Source organism: Sylvia atricapilla, chromosome Z (assembly GCF_009819655.1).
Source record: "Sylvia atricapilla isolate bSylAtr1 chromosome Z, bSylAtr1.pri, whole genome shotgun sequence".
In the NCBI taxonomy this organism is placed as follows: domain Eukaryota; kingdom Metazoa; phylum Chordata; class Aves; order Passeriformes; family Sylviidae; genus Sylvia; species Sylvia atricapilla.
Window position 1 is genome coordinate 45,671,957 of NC_089174.1, and position 23,358 is coordinate 45,695,314.

The 23,358-nt window shown below is 38.5% G+C and overlaps 1 protein-coding gene across 1 annotated transcript in view; it reads right to left on the reverse strand.

Moving 5' to 3' along the window:
* Positions 1-23,358, reverse strand: part of ACO1 (aconitase 1) — a 35,023-nt gene continuing 11,665 nt past the window's right edge. Inside the window, 24 exon segments of the mRNA XM_066339024.1 lie at positions 1-704; positions 1,406-1,591; positions 2,508-2,630; positions 3,041-3,077; positions 3,079-3,225; positions 4,599-4,741; positions 5,410-5,514; positions 6,268-6,392; positions 6,921-7,013; positions 7,016-7,076; positions 7,349-7,430; positions 7,919-8,054; positions 10,612-10,659; positions 10,662-10,770; positions 12,027-12,143; positions 13,121-13,173; positions 13,176-13,220; positions 13,641-13,710; positions 13,712-13,813; positions 14,773-14,912; positions 17,581-17,764; positions 17,870-17,939; positions 19,280-19,417; positions 21,481-21,649. Coding sequence (XP_066195121.1) covers positions 591-704; positions 1,406-1,591; positions 2,508-2,630; positions 3,041-3,077; positions 3,079-3,225; positions 4,599-4,741; positions 5,410-5,514; positions 6,268-6,392; positions 6,921-7,013; positions 7,016-7,076; positions 7,349-7,430; positions 7,919-8,054; positions 10,612-10,659; positions 10,662-10,770; positions 12,027-12,143; positions 13,121-13,173; positions 13,176-13,220; positions 13,641-13,710; positions 13,712-13,813; positions 14,773-14,912; positions 17,581-17,764; positions 17,870-17,939; positions 19,280-19,417; positions 21,481-21,649 — 2,597 coding nt within the window. The 3' untranslated portion in view covers positions 1-590.

Here is a 23,358-nt window from a genome sequence, read left to right on the forward strand (position 1 = left end):
TTTTTAAAAATAAATGTAATTTTATCTATTAGAAATATCCCCAATAAGTCCACCTTTCCACAAAGGCTTAGATTTTAAACAGAGTTCACATTTTTTAGAATTAATAAACAGTGAAATAATTTCAGTATTAGATTCAGATTCTGTTTAACTGAATAAGAAAGCAAGTCAGTGTCAGGTAATCAGGAAGGAATAAATTTTTTTTTATACTGTCAGTTAATTTCTAGATCACTGATATGAGCATGGAACATAACTTCAGAGTCAAACTAAGTGGATCAAATACATGAAATCAGCACATGATCTTCAAAGCTTCTATAGATGCCAGCAGTATTTTAGTGGCTTTTGCACTGTATTCTAGGGTAAGTCAAGCCAACTGCCATACAAAACAGTTAATAAGTGCTGTTTACTTTATAGGCTGTGTCCAGTTTTCTGACACACAGAAAATTCAGCACTGTAAACAAGCCTTCTAACACAATCCACAGAAAAAAATTGTTCACTTTATGGTTCACACTTTGAAATGCATGATTACTATAGTTTCATTGTGCTCAGGAGAAGCAGGCTTGTACCTTGACCTTTTTGCTTAATTGTTTTTATTAGGACGCCATTTTCCGGATCATGTAGTTCAGAATGCCGCCATTGTGGAAATAAGCGAGTTCCACATCAGTGTCAAATCTCATGATGGCATGAAAGGTTTTCCCGGTGTTCAGCTGTTAGGTCAAAGAAGTCAGTCAAGCAGCAGAATCCTGCACGTGTTACTTGATATCATAGTAAAAAAAGGACTACAAGAATAATTTTGCTATCTTAAAAAATTATGATAGCTAAAGAGAACAGGCACCAGTACTAAACCATAACAAACACAGTATGGAGTCTCATTGCATTTGCTGCTTCATTTATAACTGAGAAATTTATAGCGAACTTTGAGTGACTGGTCCAAAACACAGGATGGCTTTGTGTTAATTAAAACAGTTCAAGCATCCTGCTTTTATATCTTGTCACAGTAAATCATAGAATGGTTTGGGTGGAAGGGACATTAGGATCACCTAGTTTGAACCCTCACTGCCATGAGCAGGAAACATTCCACTAGAAAAGGTTGCTCAAAGCCTTATCCAACCTTGAATCCTTTGAGAGAAATGGGTTGCCTTTGAACCCTTCCAGAGAGAAAAATCCGCAGCTTCTCTGGGCAGTACTTCCAGTGCCTCATCTCAAATTATTCCTTGTATCTAACCTAATTCTACCTTCCTTCAGTTTAATCCCTGTTAGAATAACTGTTTTAATCTCCTTCACCATCTCAATTCTTCTATTTTAAGCTAATTGGATTTCCATATGACACAGCATATGTTTGAAGAGACAATTAATATTGAGTAAAATTACAGTGATTCAGAAAATTCAGCTCTTAGGTGTCTCATACCTTAATCTGGACATCCATCTGTGGTTTTAGTTCTTCAGGAATGATAATGGTATAACGCTCCCGTCCAGTGAGTCCTAAAGTTCCTGCATCCTCTCCAGGTAAATACTGCAGAGGAATCACTCCCATTCCTACTAGGTTGCTTCGATGAATTCTCTCATAGCTTTCAGCAAGCACAGCCTTGACACCCTGAGAAATACACAACAGATTGAGTAATTTCATAGTTCAGACAGTATTTCTATACTCAAAAGAAGAAAATTGATTTGTTTGTGGTCCTCTCCATTCCATTTACCACCTACTGGCAGTGTCAGCAGGTCTGTTTGACAGTAAACTGTCCAGGATGACTTGATTGTACATTCACTTTCACACCTCTTTAAAAGAAGCCTGACTCAAAAGAGTAATGTGTTTTCTCAGGAATCCTGCATCTACTTTAACATGTCTTATGCAGAGCACCATTAGTCATTTCCATAACTCTTCCTAATTCAGTGTGCCGTCCTGTAAGCACCAGCATGCAGTTTAAAATTTTGAAAATTTTACATTTTAATACATTTTAACACAAAAGCTCATTGCCAGAAAAAACCTCCAAAATCTAGATGAACTTTAATACCAACTCATACAACTTTTTCTGATAATGCAAGAAAGCTTGAATCAGAGTTCTTGCTGTGAACATGTACAACTGGACAGACACAGAAAGAAATAGGTATTTCAGTGTATGTGGATCTCTATTGGGCTCCCAAGAAGCCATGCTAAATTTAAGTTACACTGACACCCTTCTCTTACACTTTCTAGTTCCTTGCTAAGTGAGCTTAAGGATGCTGCTGAAAACAGACCTATGGTTTATGGGGTCATGGAAAGTGGAAGTAAAGAAATTGGCCTTTCTATGGATTTCTATGAAGATCAGTCAAGCCTTCCAGCTGGTACAAGATCTATTAGTATTAATAGCTTTTGCAAGGCTACTGTGGCTCTTGGAGGCAGCTGAGATTTCAAAGTAGCTCTTGCTACCAAAAGTGAGAATGAGCTACCCAGGATTTGGTCATAAGCTAGTCTTACTGACAAATCAATGCACTGTTAATACTGTCCTCCCTAGTTTATTGCAGCCACTCACCAAGAGGAAAGGTCCTTTAGCAGCCCAGTCCCTGGAACTTCCTGCACCATACTCCTTTCCAGCCAGCACAATCAGAGGATGACCAGCCTGCTTGTATCTTTCTGCAGCATCAAACACATCCAGCTGGAATAAAAATGCCAAATGCTTTGTAACTTTTCCAAGTGGATGCACAGTTCCAGGGAAAGGAGGAAAAATAGTGTCCCCACATAAATAATTGAAGCCCACAACTTCCACCAAGCAGTACTTTAAGGATATTGACCATACAACATTGGTGGCTGCTAGTCTGATCTCACTCCCAACACAAGCCTGCATCTTTCACTGGTGCTTTTACAGTGATTACACTCTCCACAGATATGCCTGAAAGCACCACATTGCATAGGTACATGTGATTGCTTCCCTGAGTCAGCTCCTGCCCCACAATTAGCTTTACTTAAAAGGTACTGAAGTAAGAACCTAAGCTGGTAAGAAGGAAAGCCAGCAATAATTCATTCTGTTGTCAGTGAAACACAGTTTAGAGCAGCATGTGTACTTACAATTTCCCCAGAAGGGAAATGGATCGTCTGAGGTCCTGTTTATCAATAAACTTTTGACCAAGCGAATGTTTGCAAATGTTCCTCTGGCCATGACAGCATCATTCCCTCTGCGGGAGCCATAAGAATTGAACTCTCGAGGTCAAGCTATTAAGGGAAAAGAAGAACGGAAACCATGTTTGTTTAGACTAAAAGGACTCTACTCTAAAAAATCCATTCTCTTTCCAAAAAAGAAAGCAATAAACTGGTGTTTGAGCGGGTATGTATGTAGTTCCCACCCTGGCAGAAGCATCCAGTTAGCTAGTACTTCTCCTTTTGAGATGTTTTGAAGGAAAAGTAATTTACAAATAGCTACAGTTTGGTCAAAAAAAGCAACTTACATAATATTCCTACTCTTGCCCTAGAAATAGTCTCCAACAGTGATGCAAAGATAAATTTACATTAAGTCAGCAGATGCAACACGATTTTTTTCTTAATAGCTGGTGCCTGCAGATCCTCTTTACTTACACTACTGTAACATCTAGAACAAGGAAGAGCACTGTACTAAATATCTAAAAGGCAGCAACAATCTGCTGCGAGTTAGAACCACAGAAGAAAATTTCACTTGCAAACAGAAATATGAGAATGATAGGACGCTCCAGCCTAACCAGCAAATAAAAAATGCACTGGAATGTAAAAGAAAATTAGACTGTTTGCACTGGGCTACATCCAAACTGCAGTTATGACATACAACATCTGTTTTGTAATGCGTGTAGGACTATTTAGATTTCCAAGTAACTGATAGTAAGGGGTCAGAGAGTCCAGAGCAGTTGGTTTTCAGTATCACACTGTTTTAATCCATTCTCTTTCCAAAATTATTAGGTCTAATGAGTTAGGACTTTTTTTATGTCAATGCTGTTGCATAAACACACTGAAGTTGTAAGAAATGCTAAATCAGAGAATAAAACATTATATTACCTGTGATGTCTGAATAGGTCAACTTGGTTAAGTCCAAGTCTTGCCTTAAGCTGAACCCAAGTATTAAAATGAAAGACTGGCCATAGAAAAGATTAACATTTACAGGTGTTTGGACTCCAATCACAATAGTTATTGCAGCTGCACTGAAACCTAAACTTCTGGATGTTCTGTAGTTCTTAAGAGCCTAGATATGTGAAGTAGCTGCATATGCTAGAAGAAATTAATATAAACCCCCATTTTTGGCACTAACAAATGTAAATGTACATAAATGTAATTAATAATTATTTTTAATAATAAATGTAATAATAAATGTACAGGCTAGTTTTTGCAGTAAGTCATCTTCTCCTATTTCCATAAAAAGGTCTTTAGCTCTACAGTAATAACAGATGTATACACTATTCTACTTCTTTCTTCTTTAGTGAAAAGGCTGCTGAGGCAGCAAAAACAGGAATGCTTTTCTTTCCTAGTTTATAGTGTGCAGGCAGCTGTCAAGGTATACAAATGTATGTGAACAGACAGAAGGTATGTGTGCCTGTAACATGGTATAATAGCTGTGGTTTGTTTCTCTTCCCGATGTATGGCAAGAACAAGAAGCAGTGCTTACCCTCTGCTGGTCAAATAACGGGCTGCAGGACTATTTCTTGCTATGTTCCCAGCTGGAGATATGTGGTCAGTTGTCACAGAATCCCCAAAACTGAGCAGAACATAAGCATCTTCTATTGTTTTCGGGGTCTGAAGAGCCAAAGTCTAAGCCATCACAAATACAAATAAAACAATTAATGTGTGAAAAATAATTTCTTTCCTTTCTCAAAAAAAGTGCGAATTGCAAAATAAAGTCTCCCTTTTTATACAAGTTAGGAGAAAGAAAAACTCAACACTATTAAAACATTTATGTTCTTGAACAATATGATGCCCTGGCTGTGCCAGCAGGTTCCTGCATGAAGAAAAACAGGAGAAAAAAAACAACCAGCCAAGGCTTCCTGTGATACATGGATGAAAATGAAGGATTCCTAGATATGTGCATGCATTAAAATCTCCTTTTACACGACACTCAATTAGGAATCCAAACACGGAACTACTTGGTGCAACATGCAAGTAGGGAGAACAGTGCATTTCATTTCCTGTTCTTTTTCTTCACTTGCTTTGTGACTATTTAGAAGTATTTTGACTTAAAAATAGAAGAGACTTTTGAAGAACCCTGAAGTGAAAAGGAATCCTTACAGTAAGTTTTGAGATTCACTCATGCTTTTGTATTAAAATGAACACAATAGTGCAATTCTAACATTTAAGAACCAAGGCCTCAATGGGCTATTAAGAATCCTCTCAGGCCCCTTCAAATGGCTTTGCTTCACCTTCAGTATAAGTCAAAATCACTGCACACTTTGGGTTGATTCAAAGGAAAAGCACATACATACCAGACCATCAAAGAAAGGAGGAGACTTGATATAAGTAGACTTGGGATTCCAAGTATACAGTTTATCTGAAGGAGCATCTAAGGCATTCCAAGCTTTGTTTACTGTCTGAAAAACACACAAATCCTTTCATTGATTTTTAAGTTTTCAGAAGCAACATAATTCCTTCAGAATACAGGTAAAATTACAAATTTGACTTTAGCAAAAGCCTTATGTATTTCGTAGAGCACTTTGGAAAAGTCACATATCAATCTACATTATGCTTGGGGATATTTTTTTAATGATTCTAACTATTAAAAGATCTAGGAAAATCCTCACTTCATTGCAAAAGAAGAGGCATTCATCCTGTTTTTCGAGAATAACTTATATTATGTACACAGGTGACACTTTATAATTCTCTATTGTATTTGTAAGTAATCTTAAGAAGCTTCCCTAACATAAAAACCATAGGAATATTTTGTTTCAACACTTGTTAAAGATTTGCAGGAAAACATTACCAAGTACAAGCCTTTTTTCTGCTATCAATCCTATAAGTTAATGTAAATGAATTTTATGTCAGCTAAAAAAAAATCTGTGAAGCTGGAATATTCCACCTTCTAGAATCAGCTGGGGATGGGTGTTGAAAACACATCATCTACATGTTACATTAAAAATATCATAAGGAGAGATTTTCAAAATGACTGTCTTAAAGAATGAATTAATTATCCACAAGATTTTTTAAAGAAAAAACCTCATTTGAATATCTGTCAGAACAAGAGCAAAGCCAAGAGATGAAAAGTTTCATTATCATGATCATCTTATTTAGTATCTTCAGAATAGCATTGTACATTAATCAAACTACTGCCAATAAGATTAATTCACCTCTATTTTTTCATAGACCTCCTTGAACATCCCAGGAATTACAAACTGACGCTCAACAGCCTGAATCTCATTTCTTGTTGGCCAGATATCTTTCAAGAAAATCTTCTTCCCTGAAGCATTTATTCCTGTATAAAAAGGTATTGTGAATTGCACAAATTTTCATCAAGAAAGAAAAGTTTACCACTGTGTTCTCTGGCTACATGTTCCTTGTAACACTCACAAGACACACCTTATTTCACTTAAAAAGGTGTGACAGAAAATTGTGTCACAAACTTGATAACATCTGAACACAACCCCTCTTTTGTGACTTCCAATGGCCTTCCAGATAATTTATAGGATCATTTATGCTGGAAAGGATCTTAGAAGGCGTCTACACAAAGAAAACCTACTTACTCAGGTTAGCTCTTGAAAGAGCTATGACCCAGATATAACCAACAATATGACCCAGTGGAATTAGGGGGAAGCCAAGCATGAGCATTATTCTTTCTCCATCATACTGACTCCTTGTTGCTCTGACTCTTAAGTATTGCGTAATTTGTCTCCCAAAGGTACTAGTACTTTAGAGCACTTCCCTAGGACAAATGTTTCTGAAGTGCTTAATTCCAAAGAATTTAGTTCATAAGCTCTGAAACAGCATCCCAACACTGTCTTACCTAGAGGCTCTTTCTCAAAGTCGATCCGGACGGTTCCTGCAATTGCATAGGCTATCACCAGCGGCGGGGAGGCCAGGTAGTTAGCACGGGTGTGGGATGGACACGGCCTTCAAAATTCCTATTGCCAGACAACACACCCACTGCCACAAGGTCTCCCTGTAAGACAGAGTTCAAGACAGACAGGTCAGGTGCTTGCAGAATCCACTCACACTGCAAGTCTGCAGAGCCTCACTGCACTGCAACAACTATGACCAGTCACAGATCTTGAACAATCCCAAAACATTTCCCACAAAAGGGAAGAAAAGAAAACAGACTCAATTTATTTTGTACAGAGCTGAGAAGAGTCATCACACAGTATAATACAACTCAGAACAGCACACAGCAGAGAACAGCTTACATAAACAAACTGCAAAGGAAAAACTGCGTACCTGTGTAATGGCCTCAACCACAGACTCTGGTAGGGTCCACTATTGCCAACATGTCATACAGCCATAACCCACCACATCAAACCTATAAAAAGCACAAACATAACGGTGAACAAAAGCTACCTTGGAACAAGACATTTGACCACTCAGCAGTTGACAAAGGTTACTTTCAGGAGAAGTACTGCTTTAACAAATCAAATGCTGCTAAACCTAGCATTTTTAAATGCTCTGTTTTTACCATTGCAGTGACTGTCTATGCAAACAGAGTGGGAAATGTGTTGCCTAGCAAGAGGAACAACAATATAGTGTAATTTACACTGTTTCAAAACAATTAGTCTTGAAAATAAACCATTCTCCTGCCCCAAAACATAAGTCTTCAAGAAGTTACAGCAGGCCTTCATCATTGGTATAGAGCCAGCCGGCACAACAGCAATGTGTTCACTCATGCAGGATCACACCATAATGTACCTGCAATATTTTTTAAGCTGTACAGAGAAATATTCAATTGCATCACTTGTTGATAACGCTTTTAGCTAAGCACCAGAGGACAACAGTAAAGAAAAGCACTCCTACCCCAGTTGAGAAAGGTAACGCATTACTCCACTCTCCCTCAGATAGTAAGTGACAACCCCACTTCCTGGGGACAGGCTAGTTTTAATGTACGGCTTCACTGTCAAACCAGCTTCAACAGCTTTCTTAGCAAGCAATCCTGAAAATACAGAGCATAGTTGCATGTTTTCCTAGAAAAGAGACAATTTGGTAGATAAGCATGTTAAGAGAAGTACCATTAAATAACTGGGAACAGAAAAGGCATTAGCGATGAAATGGTACAGCGAGCCAACAGCATTAATTCTGTGATAACCAGCTAGAGGACAAGTGCTCTGTTGAACTGTAGATCCAGCCTGCAATTTCTGTTCCACTAGAAAGTTGATGGAAATTGCATTCAGTAAGATGCACTCACTGGGGCAGCAAGTAGACATTCAAAATTTCAGAATACTACTTGTAAGACAAATGTCTCACCAAAAATGCAATGAAAGACTGCTAAATTCTCACTTACCGTGGTCTCATAACCCAGAGGAGAAACAACTGCCAGCATAGAACTTGCTGCCCTCAGGAGCAGAAGGCTATGAGAGCACCAATGCTGGCCCTTGCCACAAACAAGCCATCTCATAATCCACAGCTTGTGCACAAGTGCTGTTTAACCACTTCTTGATTTGTAATATGCATAGAGATATTTCAGTGGAACATGTTCCTAGACACATTTATCCTGAATTCTTTCCTTTGAAATGAATTGTCCATGCAGAGATGAATGTTCAGAAAACAAGTTCTCTAAGTTCTTTTCCAGGATGAACATAAAAGAGGCAGCAGATAGGCAAACAATGCAAAATTTCACATTCCCATGCTGATTTTACCCTCACATATGACATTCATTTAGATAAGAAAATAGACATAAGCTGTGCTTTGATCCAACATGATCTCCAACAGGAAGATATCATCAAACTTTTGTCTTTCCCAGGTGTCTGGCAGCTCTGCTAGACATGACCTGGAGCATGACACTTCAAAGAGTTGCATGAGATGGCCTGCACATGAATTTAAAGAAGCAGACCTATTCCTGAAATTGCTGAGGTTCCTTTGCTGCTAGAGGGAGCTCTTGGACACTTCTGCAAATGAGACCATGAACAAACGGTCATCCTAGGAACTGAGGGTTTGACAGCCTGTTTGAAAGCGTTGGCTTCTGTCTTGCTGCTTATACTAGTTCTGACAAGACAGCATAGTCAACTCACTCCCAAAGCTGGCAAGAAAATGCCAGAACTTCAGTTCCTCTGAGCAACCTTAATCCAACATCTTTGTGAAGTCAGATTAGGCTGTCCAAGTTCCTATAGCACATACCCACTATGCCCACAGACACACAGCCCCTGCTTAGTGCACAGGATATATAGCAGTAGTTTGAAATAACTGCTCCAAATTCTGGATTTTTACAGCTTGGTTATTTTTGGAACACTGTATTCTCATTTATTTTCATTTGAAATCTCATCCTGAAAGCCAAATTATTGTGTTTCTTGTGGGCATCTCAGAAGTTCTCAGCACTGCTGTTTACCAACAGTTATCAAAGACTGGCAAAATTTATGATTAGTTTATGATGGACTTTGAACCTGTTGCTGGAGTTTAAAAGACCTTTGGCCAAGGAGGGGGGTGAACTGCTGGTATGTAAAGCATGCAAATGTAGATGCTAGTCTAAAACCAAGTGATAAATACAACATCAAAAATCCAAACACAAAGTGACTGTTGACAGAGACTGTTGACAACCCAAAAGCTTCCCAGCACCTCAGAGGAACAAATTATATTACTTAAATCATGAAGTAATCCTCTCTGGTGAAGGGCTTTTGTATTGCCCATTGCACATCCCTTCTGACCTTTGCAGGAATAAAGACTGCATCACATAAACAGTCTGACAGACTAGTAAGCCTTTATGCAGCAATGATCCTACAGTGACAGATATCATCTTGTACGTTTGCAGAGGAGTAAAAGAAATATGTAAACGTAGCCAAACACCTGGGAAACTGGGCCAAACTTGTCCAGTAGAGACTGAACCCTTTGAGCTGACACTCTTATTTGTTGCCAGAACCCCACATTAGGAATGACAATTTCTGCCCAGACTAGTCATGCTAAAAATGAACAATCTCCTGACGTGAAAATTTTACACAACCAGTCGATTAACTGTCCTGTAGTGGTGCATACCAAGCTCACCTCTGGCTTCCTCCTGATGCAGTTAAGATGTAAATGAAAAGACTCTGAAAGCTGGAAATCCCTGAGAATACATTTGCTTCCTCTACTCACATCTACCATGCCCGAGACTCTTGTAACAACTTTAGAGGGCAAGGCTAGCTAAATGTATGTTTTTCACTCTATTGACAGATTAGAGCACCTTCAGACTTGCCCCAAAAGACATTCTTCAACTGTCCCTCTCTGGCTTTGACTTCAACAGCCTCTTCTTAGCTCTATATAACAGGTTCTGTGCATTTGGAAAAGTGTCAGAAGTATTAGTTAATTAAGTTCCAGGTTGTCCGGTAGAACAGACAGTACAGGAAGAATACATTTTTGTCAACCTACTTCTACAAGTCCTTCTGCTACCTTTAGAACTAAGCCCAGTTTTGAGCACTTCAAATGACAAAACCAGCACTGCAACACGTTGAATTACATCAGTGTTGTCTTTAGGACACCATGAGAGCCATAGAGAAACTACTGCAGTTAGGCAAATCACTTACCTGCACCCAACATAACTGAGGGATTACTGGTGTTTGTGCAGCTTGTATGGCAGCAATCACTACTGAACCATGAGCAAGCTCGAAGTCACGGTCCTCAAAATTAAATTTGACTATGCTGTTGTGTCGGTCTGGGGCAATTTGGAATCCCTTGAATCCTTGCTGTAGGAGGAGAGAATAAGAATAAAAAGGAGTGGTTAACATAAAGATTTTGACTAAACATTAGTATTGGGTGTTTTTTCACCCTGAGAAGCATCTGTTAGTACATCCGTGGTTGAGTTTTTATGTCTGATGGTGGAAGGCTTGCATCTCTGGTCAACCAAAACCATGGGCAACGTTTTTTTTTTCCTGGAGTTTCTCATCTCTTCTCTTTACTGGTAAAACAAGCAGCCTTTGCAGCAATAGATATTTGTATTTTCTTCTTGCATGAATATATCCTTCTTCGGGTTTTCTCAGATGCCTCTTACTCCTGTATGTTACAGATTCCTGATTGCACATTGTCTCAGTACATAATCTAGTCCTGAGATTTAGCATAAACACAAGATTTTTAAGCCAGGATTATCAAACAGCTTGAATGTAGAACAGCAGCTGGTTTGAGAGCAAAGGTCTGACAGTTGGAAATAAACCAAAGAGCAAGAAGGCACTGTTCATGCTATGAAAAATTACATTTAGACATCTGAAAGCGTAAGATCACCTAATGGAGTTTGGAAAATGTAACAAACCAAGAATTACTGGGAACTATGTTTCTTGTTTAGGTTTCTTGATTTACATCACTAGAGTTCTGTAATGCCTTTAACAAGGATGGTTATTGTATCAGATAAAGACCAAACTGATTTAAAAAAACCTTAAGTATCTAGGAATATTCATTTGAATATAAGTCTAGCTCTTCTTTCAATGCCCACTTACAACTGGATGATGCAGAATGTAGCAATTGTTTTCTGTCTTTACCACCAACATCAAGAGTCTCGGAGACACATGCAGTTCTGCTGTGTTGAACAGATTCAATACTTAAGGCAAAACCACACTGTAGATTCGGGCCATAACCTGCTCGGAATGCTTGGAAAGCTAAAGAGCTGGGTAGTTACCTCAGAACTCAGAGTAGGAGGTATCTTCCCCTCTACTAACAATACCCCATTGTGCACAGTTTAGAAATCTCTAGTTTACGTCAAAACCATGTTAGGCCTAAGATCAGAAAGAAATATTACTCCAGTAGGACATGAATATTTTCATGCAAGAGAAGCACCATCCCAATTTTAATCTAACCTATTCCTTCTGTCACCTTCAAAACTGCAGTCAATATCCTAATTTATTTTCAGTAGGCAATCAAACAGCACACAACACCAGAGCGTAGCTGCTGAACACCAGACAGCTTTTAGAAGCATGCATTAGTTTGTTTGCCAAATGTTCCCAGTTCCCACCTTGGCTCCCAGACAAGTCTCAAAGTCCTTCTTCATATCTGACACAGCAACTTGTCCTGAGGTCCTTTTTGGTCCACTACAGCAAGGCACAACAGTATGGAGATCCAACTCAACAACCTGGTCAAGTAAGATAAATAGAGAGAGGTTGGGCACTGCCTGAAAGGTTGAAGCCAGGTAAGCCACAGGTATGTTTACCTCTGCTGTTGAATCAATGCTAAGTCTGCACATCTCTATTTGCAGAAATTTTTAAAGACACATGAGAACAAGAAGATGAGAAGAAAAGGAACACTTCTAATTTTAGACGCTGCCAGCTCACAGGTATGGCTACTGAAGGTATTAAAATTACTGAAAAACCCAACGTAACTAAAGCATCTAAGCATTTTAAATTATTTTTAATTTGTCTTTTCACATGCCAGAAGCAGGTTAAAAATTATGTAAAGAATTACTGGTACTGATACAAACCAAAGTGGACTATTAATCTAGTCCTCACACATTTTCCAACTTGTTTTCATATTGTGCTACATCTTCCAAATCTACTAAGATTTTTGATCATGCAGACCCAAATGTAAGTTACAAGATTAAGTTTTACAGTAGAGAAACCAGGATTATTCTTGAGTTTCCTGGACAAAGAGTAAGATCTTAATTTTCTTGCACAGAAAATTACTTCTGTGCGCTGTGGTTACCACACAGGCTTCTAAGGGTCCCGATTCACATAGCAAAATAACTGGCTGAACAGAAAGAGTAAAACTGCGAACAAAGCTTACACACACAACATCCATATTATCTCCATAGCTGCACTTCCAAATATTCTTCAGAGCCTGGAAGGACTTCTCAAAGCTCCATGGAACAAACTGCAGAATCTGCACCAGCTGGAGGTCGACTGAGAGCCAAACTATACCTACATCCAAGTTTTCACACCTGAAGAGCCAGCTGACTTATTCCACTGGGCCTTAAAATAAGACAGCTGTGCAGACCAAACCAAAGGACAAAGAATCTCTTGACTATTTCTTAGTTTCTGTGAAAAGCAGACAATCCTCACAATAAAATATAACAGGGCATAAAGCAAAGAGCTAGAAGACAGAGTAATCTCTAACCTGTGTGAAGTCTGGATCCTGAGAGGAGTTCTTGAAATCTCTTAGCATTCCACAGCCTCAAGGTACCTTTTTGTGCACATAACCTTCTCTTCGTTGCGGCCTAAAATGAAAGCCAGATACAGCAAAACCAAATGCAAGTGAAATGGAGAAACCATCTGACAGAAAAAGTGCATAATAGGCATGCTGTAAATAGCACTACAAGACCATTTCAAGACAAATATTAGAGATCCACTAAAACAAACCAATTGAGCAGACTTTCTCAATTTTGCAGAACAAATCTTAGGTTCTTATTTCTGTCACATGGACAATCTAGGTTGAGATTTCTGGCAGGCTGCCTAAAGTCTAACATTCAGCTCTTCCTAAACATGGATCGTAAGTGCAAAAACCAGTCTCAATAAGCAAGTACCAATAAAAAATGAACTGAAGCTCAGAAGGCTTCACCTGATTCACCCCACTCCTAATGTCATATAAAACTGGAGTCCTTTCCATTACCCCTTAACTTGTGGTCTCTTATACTCACCAGTTTGTATCAGGTACCCAATGCTAATATCATCCACTGGGAAATAGGCAGCTGTTGCTCCGTACTCTGGGACACATATTGGCAATGGTGGCTCGGTCAGCAATCGACAGCTGGGCAACACCAGGACCAAAAAACTCCACAAATTTACCCACAACTCCAACTTGGCGAAGATGCTGTTATAAAATTACAGTGACTGTGTCATTGTTATGTGTCAAATGACATGAGCATGTCTATTATGAAAACCAGCTTTTGACTCAGAGAAATCTCTTGTGAAGATTTCTACGGCCATTTGGAACCAGGAAGCTTTTGCTAAATTAAATCATGAAGATGAGGACACAGAGATGTAAAGTTTCAATAAGGTACAACACAGGACCGTATTTCTTCTAAAACTTGCTCTTCCTTTCATTTAAACTAGACTATCTAACAATTGTATTTTTCTCAGTATGACATTCTAAGAGGAGGAGAACTGTGTGGGGAGTCTTCAGACAGCAAACCTAGGAAGATGGAAAACCAGAACTAAACTGCACAAGTACATGAGTCAAACTGAACACACACAACATCTTAAAAAAGTCATGGAAATAGGTTGGCTTTCCCCATTTGAAGGTCTCTCTGTAGATAGCATTCCATTACAAACTTATGTAACATATTTCTGACTTCCGGCAACACTAATGCTGACCCAGTAATACTCTTAACTCAGTGACAATACACAGACTGAGTAAACATATTATGAATATATGACATGAGTGAAACACTGGCACATGAAAGAAATCATACTGCAATGCTTACTGTCTGGTTTCCAACTTTTATATTGCCTTATTTTAAGTGGTGACTTCAAAACCATCAGGGTTTTTTTGAGAAAGAGGAAAAAGCACTGTTACTCCAAAACATTACTGAATTCGAAAATATCCCAACATATATTTTGTATGGCTTCTGGGAAACAAATTTGCCTAGAAAATTGTCCTTAATGAGCTGATTCCAGTCCACAGACAGGGATAAAGCTTTTTAAATATTCAAAATTATTACCTAGAAGCACACACAGGGTTCTTAAACATATATGTACAGTGGCTCTGTACTACAGAATGTGGTCCTTCTCTCAGAAATAATGGAAAAATATAAAATCTTGGTAATTTACCTTGGTAATGGTGAGCACAATATCGGTGGATGTTACCAGTGGCTGAGGGTTTCCTACCAGCTTATAGCCAACAACCTCAGGAAGCACCATGCTGATTGGCTGACCCAACATCACTGCTTCTGCTTCAATGCCACCCACACCTGTGCACAACAGGAGGATACAGTGTGACTATTCAGAAAGATACTAACATGTCAGAGATAAACACCTGAAGTGCCTGATGAGTACTCAATTCAATGTGTGATAGAGAAGATAAAGGAGACAGCATCAGTCTTCTGCTAAGAGGCACTCTTCACCTTGCTGCTGTTTCTGCAAGGTTGGGCTTTTAAATTTTGTTTTATTTCATATATTCATCCTTGCTCCATTAGCTGGGATGTTAGGTGAATCCAATAACTTACTGTAAGGATGCTTGGCTTTTACAATAACTGATGTAGAAGATTTATTTAATATCTCAAATATGTAACACAACAAATCAGGAAATACTGATGTGGCACTGAAACATGATGTGCTGTGTGTGAAACATATGCAGACCATGACTGGTCACCAAATGAAAACTCAGAAGTTATTTTGAAAGACATAAATGTTACTAAAGAATGCTAACAGAAAAGGTACTTGTTCAGACAGAAATATCTTCCCTTATGTCCACTAAGTTTCAACAGGGTTTGGGTAAGCGTAGGTGGGAACTTTTGCATAAGTACACCTTAACTATTAGAATTTCAGCTACTACTTAATATTGCTAATTTATTAAGGCAACGAATGAAGATGTCAGAATCATATGCAATCTAACAAAGCCACGATGTTTATCATTTAGCAATTTGGCATTAAGCAGCCAAACCATTAAGCAGTTTTATAACCTTTTGCCTGTAGAAAGTTCCTTGTATATTATCTTCTCCTTGAATCTACTTCTACCTTTTATTTAGCTTAATGAATACCAAGAAAAAACTGAAAAAACTAGAAAAAAACTGCCTGTAATAGCTGCTTATGAATGCCAAATCACTAGTCCAATCCTTTTTCCTTCTTAATCTAAGAATGGTTCTGAAAATAATTTCTTATTTCTTTTATTCAAAATTATATCCCTCTGTTAATTTAAAAGATAATGCTGTGAGAGATCCAGTCATGTGGCTCCTTTCACTGGGTGTTGAATCACTTTTAAACAGTCAAGTAAGTTGACATAACTGACTGACTACCACTGACAGTCATGAACCAAGTTCAACGTCACCTGGAAAAAAAATGTTGGATCCAAGAGGATGAGTTTTGAGCACATATGCTATAGATTGTGTCCAGCCATACTTTCATATTCTAGAGAAAAAATGAGGCTAAGTCACACTTTTCAAGCAGCTGTTAGTGCTACAATTTCATCTAAATGATGGTTCCATGCATATGCTGCAACAAAATACAGAATAAGAGATGTGTCTAATCCCAAAGATGTCATGCTTTAGATACAATTAACTTGTTTACCTCTGTATTCTACACCAGAACTCTTTCACTCTTGATTTGAAAAGTCTCACTCAACCAATATTGCTGCAGTAGGGTGGGTTATTAAAAACAGAAAGTTCTATCATATGAGGTGCTCAGAACTTCACAAGCACATCCATGAACAACCAGCAAATATTCTTTAAATACACAGTGTGCTCCATATTTGTACAACAGTTGTTTTAATAGTGCTGCTATCACCACACCACAGGAAAATAAAGGCTCAGCTAAAGTCTTTGCTAGCTGTGTGGGATTACAAATACTTCCACTCCATAGCTACCTATTTATTCAATAATTCAAGCACTACAGTTCATCACTATGGGGAAAAATAAATTATTTATATCTATTCCTGTAAGAAATATTGTGCAGAGTAATGGTATCAGAACATCACAGCTCTGTTTCCATAATGTCCTCTCCAACCATTTGTTGTACTTGCAGTAATTTTTGGATAATCCAACACTTTAAAGTAGCCAAGTGACACAAGAAAAATTGGATGGTCAGTGATACTTCAATTCCCTGCTTTTATTTAATATTGTCCTTACCCACTTTCTTGTGATTTAAATGCAGAAATAAAAGAATATATAAGAAGAAAAGAATATATAAAAAACCCCAAACAAAGCCAACAACACATGTAGCAGAAGTCATCTGAGGCAGTTATCAGAAAGAGGAGTTTAGTTACAAAGTCTTATGTAACTGTAAAAGACCTTATCAGGTTACTTGCATTTGGGGTTAAGCTATAGAACTGTGTGTAGCTGACACAGAGATAACTTTTCTTCACAGCAGCCCATATAGTGCCATGTTTTAGATTTGTGACCAAACTGCTGTTGATAGCACACCAGAGTTTTAGCTATTGCTAAGCAGTGCTCACACAGTATCAATGCATTTTGTTTCACATCCTGCGCCACAGCAAGTAAGCTGGGGTGGGGAAAACACTAGGAGAGGCACAGCCAGGACAACTGACCAGAGCTGAACAATGATACGTTCCATGCCACAAAACATCAGGCTCAGCATCAACTGGGGAGGTGGGCTTCCCAAAGTAGCCACTGCCCAGGGACTGGTTGAGCTTTGGGTGCTGATAGGAGCTGGTGACTTACTGTCTTTGCATCACTTCTTTCATTTCCCTTCCCTACACTCACTCCTCTTCACTTAAACTATCTTGTCTCTACCCATTAGTTTAATCTTGCATTTGGACTAATAATTCTCTTCCCTCATTGTGTAAGGAGGAGGCATGAGAAAGTGATGGCATGGGGGTGATTTGCCAGCCAGGGTCAACTCACCAGAGCCCAAAACACAGCTGCCTGAGCCAAGAGACTGCTCATGATACACTGCCATACATACCCCAGCCAAGCACTCCCAAGCCATCTATCATGGTGGTGTGCGAGTCAGTGCCCACCACACTGTCTGGGTAGTAGTAACCATCCTGATCCATCACCACTCTTGCCAAATACTCCAGGTTCACTTGGTGGATGATGCCAGAGCCTGGTGGAATAATCCTCAAGTTTTTAAAAGCTTGAGAGCCCCACTGAAACAAAAGGAATTAAGAGTTAAAAATTTTCAACACGAGCACTTGAAGAACTTTCATGCACTGAACTTCTCTCCATGCAAATAAGATTATTTTTGTCAGTACCTTTAAGAATTCAAATCTTTCTTTGTTCCTTTCAAATTCCAGGTCCTGATTTTTTTGCAAGCTGTCTGGCCTACAAGTGAAAATAATCAGCCGTCAGAGCAAAAGTACCACCTGAATCTTATATCTAGTCAAATATATCCAAAGGTTGAAAGAAAATAAGATTTATTAGCTAATGTGAATGCTGATCCATTGCACCATTTTAATAACACTATAGGCAACCAATGAAAAGCATTTAAGAAATCTTAAGAGATAATACCTGAACTCTGCTTCGAAAGTGAATACTAATCTGCATTTGGCAGTCTTAAATGTTGTAACCTGAGATAAGTACCACTGCATGTTAGTGAAATGTGACTTTTCCAATATCTAAATCAGAAGCAATCAGCAAGGCAGTAAAAGGAAACTGGAACACAACTGTCCTGCAACTTCATTTAAAAAGGTTGTCACTATGATACAGTGCTGTCTGAAGCCTCTGTGTTTCAAGGCAAAGGGTTAACAAGTTCTTCACTTCCATCAGCTGCCTAACTTAGGTCTGCAGAGTCTGAAAGAACTGAAGCATAAATCTAGCCAGTGTTCCCTATATGAGAGAAAAATCTTTGTTTTCTTATATATGCGAATGAGCCTAATAGAAATAAAATAAAGCTGTGACAAAAAACAATTATTAGTAACTGCATACCAAAAAACTTCAAAAAGGTGGAAGGAAACCACCATAAAATGTGTGATTGCAGGATCTGTTTGGAAGATTAGTGCAATAGGTCCATATTTATGTACCTTGGAAGGTAGAAGGACCTCTATATAGAAGTCTTGTATTTCATTGTGGGTCTAGTGAATCCTAGTGAGTCTTTGTCCTCAGCATGCTGAGGACTGAATAGCCCTTCTTTCCAGGAGTCACAGGGCCATAGTAAGCAGTGTCTCAGGCTTTTCTGCTTGGAGGCACTGCAGCAGAAAGCAGTTCCTCAGAGCTGAGCCTAGTGTAGATCACCTCTATTCTTAGAGAAGTGAGGAAGAAAGGAAATGTTCTCATCTGTCCTTTCTAAAAACCCTTATGGGGTCAAAAAAGTGCATGTGAGAAAAAGAGCCATTTCTGAGCGATTAATTATAATGCAACATTATAAAAGAGAAGTACAATAAACACAGGCCTGGAATGAGTCTATTTTTATCAACATTTAGTACAGGTTTGTGCTGCTGAGAAGATGCACCACAGATAGAGAAAATTCTCTCCCCAACTCACCGCAGCTGATACCTCAGCCTAACTTTAAAATTTCTTAATGTTTGTAAAGTTGCAGTACAAATGCTAATGGTATCATCAGTAACTACATAAATACATCAGTAACAGAACTACCTTGATGACTAGCAATGGATTCACTTTACTTACTACCATTAAGAAGTAAGAAGTGATTTTTTTATTCTTACTGCCTGTTAAAATCAACCTGGATGGAGTGATCTATCACAAGATCAGCGGGACAGATAGGATTGATTTTTTCAGGGTCCCCACCAAGTTTCTTCACAGCATCACGCATTGCAGCAAAGTCAACCACAGCAGGCACCCCACTACAACAGAAACAAAATGGGCGTGGTGAAACAATTTGGATAAGAGAAAATAATCCCCCAAACCCAATCCTGAGATACAGAACAGACAGCTACTGTCACATACAAAGCAAACTGCACTCCTCCATCTTCAAAACATGCAAATAATGAGTAGTAACCAGAACTTCTGGTACTTCAACACTTGACTTATCTAAAAGATCATATACTTTTCAGTATTTCTTTTAACACAGCTTCTGATGCTTCTCTGCACACACATTCCCAGTTTTCTACTGAGGTATGTTCTACCATGATATCTTCAACCAGCTTGGAAAACCCGCTTACATACTTGCCTATCTGATTTTGCTGGCTGATAAAACAAAAAGAGTTCTCTGATGTGCTCATAAGGATCTGGCATCAATGAGCAACTCACTGAAAAAGTACATTTCTGTAAGAGTAGCCCAAAGGAGTAAGGGTTTATATTTTCAACTCTAAGCATAAGAAAGCTATTACTTTTTTTTTTAAGTATCAGAAACCATGCAACAAGAGCAGTAAGAGGCTTCCTAGTTCCTACTGAATTTTGATATCCTTGAAAATCTTGAATAATTATCAAAAATAAGCAGGAAAAAAGATCCACATTATCTAACCTGGACACAATTAATTTATGTTGCTCAGCACTTTGATATCCCAAGATAAGCTTTTTATAGGAAAAATAGGAAATTCTATGTTATGCTACCTAGAAGAATTTGAGGGAGGGGGGATAGGAGGAAAGAAGGAGAAGAGCTATTTTGCCAAGTTACAAATGTTATACAATTGATATGGAACAGATACAATATCCTTCCACCATCTTAGAACAACTCCAGATAATTACAGAATAATCCTAACTAGGAAATTAGAGAATTCTAAACCAGGACAGCCTGAATGTTGTATGGCTTTTGGGAAGTTGCCAAAGTTGCCTTTTTCAAAAAGGTCCTCAGCCTGTCTAAGAGCCCGTTTTTCAGGACTGCAGTTGCTCGCAGACTTATAGGCACATTTTTAAAACTCAGCAGGAGTAGGGGACAAGAAAGAAGAGCAGTAAGAGAAGGAACAATGTTTTCTTGAAAGTTCAGCTTCCTCTCTGCTCCAGTTTTTCAAAACATTAACAACAGCTAGTGGATGAAAAATAGCTAGGAAATCAGCACTTCTTTCATTTGAAGTTTTGCCACTTTTTTCTACTCTCTTTAAAAGTTGAGCTGTTCTAGGTCACTAGCACTTTGACAACCTCTATGAAAATGCAAAACAGAGAGTATAGCAGCTACGACATTTCACCATTGAGAAAGAAAACCAACAGGCAGCATAGCTACACTGGATTTACCATAGATGTACTAAAATATTTTATTAAGACGGGACAAGGATACAAACAGTGAATAGACTTACAAGTCAAATGGTGTTAGAACAGATGCTATTGTTTCACTTGACTTTCCACAGTGAACAGGGACTATTAAATTATTATTACTGACACCTGAGGACTCACTGCAGTAACAAGGCCCAGTTTTCAGGGTCCATTAGGTAGGAATCTCAATTTGCATTTCTGGGAGAAATAATACACTCATTTTTTCAACAGCAGAGAAATATATATAAATATATATTTTTAAAGACATTTATAACAATACTGATTTAGAAGAGGAAGTAATGATGTGGATTTTAAATGAGAACTGAAATAGGTAGAAAACTGAAAGCATGAGACCCTGGGGAACAAAAACAAACAAGCAAACAAGAAAGAGAGAGAAAATAGACAATACCACCCCTCCAAAAAATAACTTCTAAATACCAAACTTCCTCAGTTGGATGCAATTTATCAATCTCATTTTCCTCCCTAGTTTTGTGAAGATATTCACTTTTCCATCTCAGAAGAGTTTCTCTCAATGCTCTTATTCTGAGTGTTTGCCTCTTCAAGTGTTGTATGCAGCATGATATCCAGCAAAGTTGAAAAAGACTTTTCCAAATATCTCACTGCTATTCTTCCCCTCAGCTCACTCCTCCACCCCAAGCTGACCATTGCTGCACTCTCAAAAGCCCCTTCTCCTTGTTTTGGAGAGCATCAGACTCACGTGAAGTCTTGCAGAATAACTCTTGCAGGCTTAAATGGCACTTCAACATTCTTGTGTTGCATCACTTTCCAGTTGAGAATATTCTCAACATCTTCTTTCTTCACTAGGAACTCATCACAGTTACGGATCGCTGCTTCCAGCAGGACTCGAATGGAAAATGGCAGGCGAGCTGCATGGGTAAGAGGCAAGAAGTAAGTTCAGTTTTTACCTTAGGGCATATGTCAGCAAGTGCAAAATTCCATGCCTGTGGCAGAAAGGTCCTCATATTCTCACAAGTCTTTATCCTGATCTAAACCCTTTTTTTCAGCCTCCAGCTTTGCCAGGAGGTCAGTACTAACTGACATGCTCCACTTGATGCTTCCAGTAGGTTTATTATCTCAGCTTCTGTGACACAGTAGACATCTTTGCTGAGGGACTTTTCCACAGCTTTTCCATCCTCCATAGCACAGCTACCCTGAAAACATGCTCACCTTATTTTTCTGCAGTTTGCTCTCAGTCTTGCCACTGAACACAGACATATAAATGTACCAGGAAAAGCATAGTTTTCTGCCTGCCACATTGGAAAGCACAGCTTTAGTGGTTTATGCAGACTCTTCATCTCAAGAGATGGAAGACGAAATGAATGAAAGTCAGACTTTGGATTTATTATTCTTCTTTTACTTCAGATTAGAAATATTTAAAGAAGATGATACAAAATACTATTAGAGCAGTCCTGACAAGGAACGGATATGAAGAAAAAACCCAAACATGTCTCAGTCCTTCCTCTTCTGGTCCACTTTAATTATAGTTGTTTGATTGCCTCTCAGAATATTCACATTTTAAAATCTTTTGAGAAGTTTGTTCCAACTTTCTACACAGGCTGGCCCCCAAGACATAAAAGTAAATTAATCACACTGATACCTCATTAGTGCTTTTGTAAAAAAACCCCATTATTCAGGACACAGTAATTCAGAACAATTTCGGTTGGTTGTTGTTGGGGGTTTTGTTTTGGAGGATTTTGTTCATTTGGGAATTATTGTTACTGTTGCTGTTTTGGGTTTTCTAGAATCTTCTCCTGGCCTTCCTTGCTAAGGTATTGCCTTTTTATGCTGGATAGTGAGAATTGCATCCTTTTTTCTTTAAAGAATCTGGAGGTTATCATTCTTGGAATCCTGGAATGGATCAGCTGGTAACACCACATGTATATTTATCTATTTCTTAAGACTCCTCTCGGAGTCACCAAGGCTGACATTAATTTTACACTCACCAAGGCTGACATTAATTGACTGCTTACTTACTGGAGCCTGTAATGGATATGCTTTGCTGACATTTGGAGAAAGTGTTCCTCCTCTTGTTCCCTGAATTCTTCTTAATCACCTGTTTCCTTTTGAAATACCAGACACCCACCATAGACAACTCTAAGCTATAAATACTCACTTTCTAAGTGAATGGCACAGGCACTAAGATTTTTACCAGTATGGCTGAAAGATCTGGGGAATGTCAGAGAAGCTAAGGAAAAAGCCTCCTCAGAAAAGATTCTCTGTTTTTAAAGCTGAAAAAAAAAATCTTTCTCATTGGTTCAGTCATACATATCAGTGTTAGATCCCTTCCAGCCTTTTTAGCAGTATAAGAAAACTTGCACTCCTAGTTGTGCCTAGCTCTCTTCACCTACTCAGGAAAAACAAGACTGCTGTGTGCACAGTATGCTGAGAAAATACTACTGTGATCATGCCACTATTTCTGTTGTTCTAAATTTCAAGAAAAAAATTTTGCTAAAATTTTGTTTTCAAGGTCTGCCTTTTGAATTCATAGCTCTCTCCAGAGACCAAGTATCATCCAATGTGGCAAAGTCTGTTCAGCTTCTGTTCATCAGTATTAACAAAATGCTTCTCTTATGTT